This window comes from Lampris incognitus, chromosome 7 (genome assembly GCF_029633865.1).
Source record: "Lampris incognitus isolate fLamInc1 chromosome 7, fLamInc1.hap2, whole genome shotgun sequence".
Taxonomy (NCBI): domain Eukaryota; kingdom Metazoa; phylum Chordata; class Actinopteri; order Lampriformes; family Lampridae; genus Lampris; species Lampris incognitus.
The window spans coordinates 10,207,644-10,212,310 of NC_079217.1; the positions used below are offsets into that span (position 1 = coordinate 10,207,644).

Sequence of the window (4,667 nt, forward strand, 5' to 3'; positions counted from 1 at the left end):
ATCACCCAAGAGGTACTTACTATGTCTGCATGGAACAATGTGTGCGTGTGTGTGTTTGTGAGGTTTTTCTATCTTAATGGAGTCAAATGTCCCCATTCAGATAGAAAAACCTGACACCACCTACCTCGTGAGGACATTTTATGGCTCCCCATGATGAAAAGGGTATATTTTAGGGTTAGGACATGGGTTAACAACAACAGCAACAACAGCTTAGTTAAGGCTAGGGTTAAGGGCTAGGGAATGAATGTAGTCAATGAGGGGGTCCCCACAAGTATAGGGTGACATGATGTGTGTGTGTGTGTGTGTGCGAGAATTATTTGCTGACAAATGAAACCCAACCAAACACCACTGTATTTTTGGCCATTTCACAGAAATTTTCAACACCTCACTAAGGACGATATAAGGACGATATTGATGCAGCGCACGAAAGCAACCAGGTTGACGACTGAATGACCGGGGACCTCGTCAATCAGTGTGTGCGAGGCCCATCGTGTGACGATCTGAGAATTCCACAGAAGAACGTTAAAAAAAAACAAAGAAGAGGAAAAGCAGAAGGGAGAATGAGTGAGGAGGAATCCTGGATTTCTCAGTCCCCGCCTCTCTGGAAATGCCTCGCACGCTTGTCTCCATAGCGGGATGGTGAGGTATGGATGTGGGAAGCCTCGGGTGCAAGATGGATGGACAGCCTGTTGAGAGGGCGGTATGGTATTATTTTAAAAGCTCCTCCACCCCCGTCGGAAGTCAGTGGGACAAGCAGCCGACAGCTTTTCCAGAGGATGGGAAACCTGGAGGCTGGGATCACTGCTCACTTGGAAATGGCAGCTCACCGCAGCGGCTGCAGCGGGGCCGCCGGCCGAGCTGTGACGGCGGCTCAGCGGCTCGGACGGGGTCAGTTTTCTTTCTGCCTGTGCATGGTCACACATTTGACACCCTGGCTTTACATTTTCGGGCCTGGGCGCTCCTATTCAGCGTGACCTGCGTTCGTTTTCAGCCGAGAACGTGGTCCAATCGCCACCGTCCTCAAGCAGCCAGTAGTTAAGGAGCCCAGGGAGCTGAACCCACGTGCCCTGCTAATACTGTTGCTGGGAAATAACGATGAAAGTCCAGGAGCCGGCACGTTGTTGGAGGGCCCACATGATGGACAGCAATGACAAACGATGGTGGACGAGGTCTTTAAGACTATCGTGCACATAGTTTATATGTACTGTTATATGTAATTGTTCCGATCCCCAAAAGAAGAGCATTCTCTTGTTGCTCGCGTGCCAGCGTCCTGCATTTGGTAGACGGTCGGTGTTTTGCTGGAGAGACGCTTCAGCGGGGCTTGCCAACATTATGTGCTTCAATTTGCTGTCCGAGTGAAAGATGTCCCCCCCCCCGTCCCCCCCCCGTCCCGTACACATTATTTTACCACGCTGCCTCACGTGTAAAATATGATGCAGTAGTAAATTGTAGGAGTTTGGTATTTGCTTCGCTGTTGCTTTTGGGGGGGGGGGGTGTTGGAAAAACCATAAATCTGTGTCAAATGGACAATTTCAAAGTTTCGCTAAATATTAATACACAAGTTTATTGAAAGAAAAAAAACAGCTTCACTAAGTGTTTGACAGTGTAGGTCCTTGGAGAATGTGAGGCTCGGCTGGAGAGAGGAGGCCGCCGCAGTGACGAACTTTTTTTGAATGAGTATCTGTACGTACGCTCAAGAGAGAATGAATGGCAGAGGCGTAGTTTGTGTGTGGGGGGGCGGGGGCGGAGGGGGGGCATCTGAAGTTTCTCTTCCAAGCCAGGCCAATTTATCAGATGAATGGATGAATTAGTTGTGTATATGTGTGCGTGCGTGCGTGCGCATGCACGTGCACGCACGCGCAGGCGTTTGGAGGAGATTGGAGGAGAAGAGCAAGTGGAGGGGACAGAGGGGAGGAGTGGAATGGGGGGGAGGAAGAGGTGGTGGTGGTGGATGACGAGGAGGAGGAGGAGGAGGGGGGGGGCAAGTGATTCTCCAGATGAGCTCTAATATGTGAGATGATGCATCCTAAAGAGACGTTTCCTCATGGGCCTGCCCCATGAATACAAATTCCCCAGCCACCCGCCCGCTGCTGGAAGGACAGATGCACCTTGCTTCAACACGTAGTGGAGAAGTACAGCCGGCCTCTTTTTTTTTTTCCTCTCCTTTCTTATCAACTCCTCCCATCCAATCACGAAACTCAATTGCAGTGACTTCACGGCGGGCTGCTGTGAGTCATCCATTCATGCCTTTTTCTTGTAACAGAATCTGTTTGCTCTTATTCAGTGTCATAGGCCCATGTATTTATAATGAGGGAGTTATTGTCTGAGAACATGCTGGCCGCTAAGTAAAATGGTGCCAGTGAAAACCGGAGGGTGAGTTTGTCTAGGCAACAATGGAAAATGATCAGTCTGCTCCTGCATGCTGCTGACCTTCTGCTGGATGTAACAGGTTGTCTGTGTGCATTTGTGTGTGTCTCTGTGCATTTGTGTGCGTCTGTGTGTGTGTGTGTGTCTGTGTGCATGTGTGTGTCTGTGTGTATGTGTGTGTATCCTTGTGTGTGTGCTGTGCAAGCACTTGTTTGTGCTACTGCCGCTTCTGCTTGTGTTTGTGTTTGCTGTGTGTGCCTATGTGTGTTTATGAGGGAGAGAAGAGACGGGGCAGATAAAGAGAGACACAGTGATAGAGGCAGAACGAAAGACAGCGAAAGGGGGAGGGGGGGAGAGCGAGAGAGGGGAGATAAAAGCTTGTGAATGTAGTGGGGGTGGTCTAATTGACATCACTACCAGGGAGGATCCAAATGGCCAGGAAAGTCAATTAGAGTTAAACTGAGTTTACCAGCTGGACACTCCGTATAGTAGAGAAAAGGCACACACACAAAAAAAAGTGAGGGAGCGAGAGAGAGAGGGGGGGGTGAGGAAAGGGGAGGAGATACAAAAGGGAGAAACAGAGTGGAGGGGAAGGGAAAGAGAGAGAGAGACACACACACTAAGGAAGCTCGGGGCAAGAGGGAATATTTGCCATTCATACTCCTAGACAGACAAACAGGCAGAGCCGCTGCTTCGTCTCCCTCCGCCCGGCTCCCAGTCACCGAGCGGCGCCGGTGGGCTCTTCGCCGAGCGGCGGTGGAAGCGCAGGCGACGGGGAAAGGGAGTTGCCCACTAGAAGAGGTCAGGCAGGCATGGGGAAGCCAGTGGATATTTTTTTGAAGAGGTTGCTTATCTGAAACTGACAACAGGATGAGAAGTTGAGCGGGGGTGGGGGGGGAGGGAGGGGGTGGAGAGAGAGAGAGAGAGAGAGAGAGAGAGAGAGAGAGAGAGAGAGAGAGAGAGAGAGAGAGAGAGAGAGAGAGAGAGAGAGAGAGAGAGAGAGAGAGAGAAAAGTGGAAGCAGCACAAGGGCAAGCCATGGAGAGCGCAGCTTCACCCACAGTCCCCTCAGTGAGGAAACACGGGAGACGCGCACGCTGGCTGTTCTGACAGAGGCAGGGCTAGGGAAGCGGGGACGGCGCGAGATACTGAGGAAAGTTTCAGACAGAGCGCGAGACAGACAGACAGGGCGAGACAGAGCGAGAGAGTAGTGACGCGTCTGCTCTGTCCATTGCGTCCACAGCAGCGGGAGTGAGAGACGAGGGACCCTAACACTGGAGCTCAAGGATAAACCATGGACTCTGCACATATCCTACCACACCTGGACGTGAGTACTTCAAAACCCCCACTCAACGCACTCTCTCCGTGTGTGCCACTGACGCACACGTGTGCAACGCGCGCGCACAGATTCGCATACAATTATATGCACATGTACAAAGTTCTGCGTGTGTCAGACCGGACCGGCCAGGCCCGGCCCGGCCCGGCCCGGCCCGGCCCGGCCAGGGGGAAGCAGACTGGTGAAAGCATTAGTTGCTCTGGGGAGAACACACATGCAACACGCACATAAACACACAGCTGGCGGGCCGCGTTGCACAATCGGTGTGTTGTAACGTAAGCGAGGGGTCCGAGAATAACGCGCCCGTTACGAGCTCAAAGGACATCGTGTCGCCCCCCCCCCCCCTGCAGCAGCAGCATATGAATTGGTCCTCGGTGTCAATGCTTAGCAGCTTTAATGTGAAAAGCAGAGCTGTGGGGGGGGGGGGGGGAGGGGGGTTCCCTCTTTTCCGTAATTCGCTTTGCTTTGAGCGCCGTCGGGACGTCCGTGAGACGAGTCTCCGAGCCGTCGGTAGTCACGGGTCGGATTTGTCAGTGTTTCCACTCAGGCGCTTGTGATGTTTTAACGTGAGCAAGGCCTCCGTTAAAGTCAAATACATATGCAGAACTTTGGATGGGGGGGGGGCGGGGGGAGGGGGGGCACTGAAAAAGTAAGGGAAAGAGGAGGGGGGGGAGGCGGGGGGGGGGACGCGTGATCGCTCAGACTGACAGAAGGTTTTGATGCGAAGCGTCACGTCGCACACACGCAACACTCAAGACAGCGCTTCCGCGCGTGCCCGCGCGTGTACGAGTGAGTGTACTTGTGCGTGCGCGTGCGCGCATACGCGTGCTACTCGCCGATGTCGCACCGAGCGGGGATTGTCGTGGCTGTGTTGTGGTTGGTCCCCGGTACGGAGGGAAGAGTCCGGTCTGGGCTACTCCATTCCTCCCTGGGGAACAGACTTGTCTTGGCAGAGGACCCTGCGT

General features: G+C 53.2%; 1 protein-coding gene across 2 annotated transcripts in view; it reads left to right on the top strand.

Annotated features, from left to right (window-relative positions):
* The first annotated feature begins 2,317 nt into the window (after nt 1-2,317).
* Nucleotides 2,318-4,667, top strand: part of bmp16 (bone morphogenetic protein 16) — a 10,768-nt gene continuing 8,418 nt past the window's right edge. Inside the window, exons 1-2 of one of the 2 annotated variants that reach the window (XM_056283954.1) lie at nt 2,318-2,373; nt 3,610-3,693. In XM_056283954.1, coding sequence (XP_056139929.1) covers nt 2,351-2,373; nt 3,610-3,693 — 107 coding nt within the window. In that variant the 5' untranslated portion in view covers nt 2,318-2,350. Of the gene's footprint in view, nt 2,374-2,960; nt 3,169-3,609; nt 3,694-4,667 lie in introns of those variants that run through there. The other variant, XM_056283956.1, reaches the window with a different exon arrangement.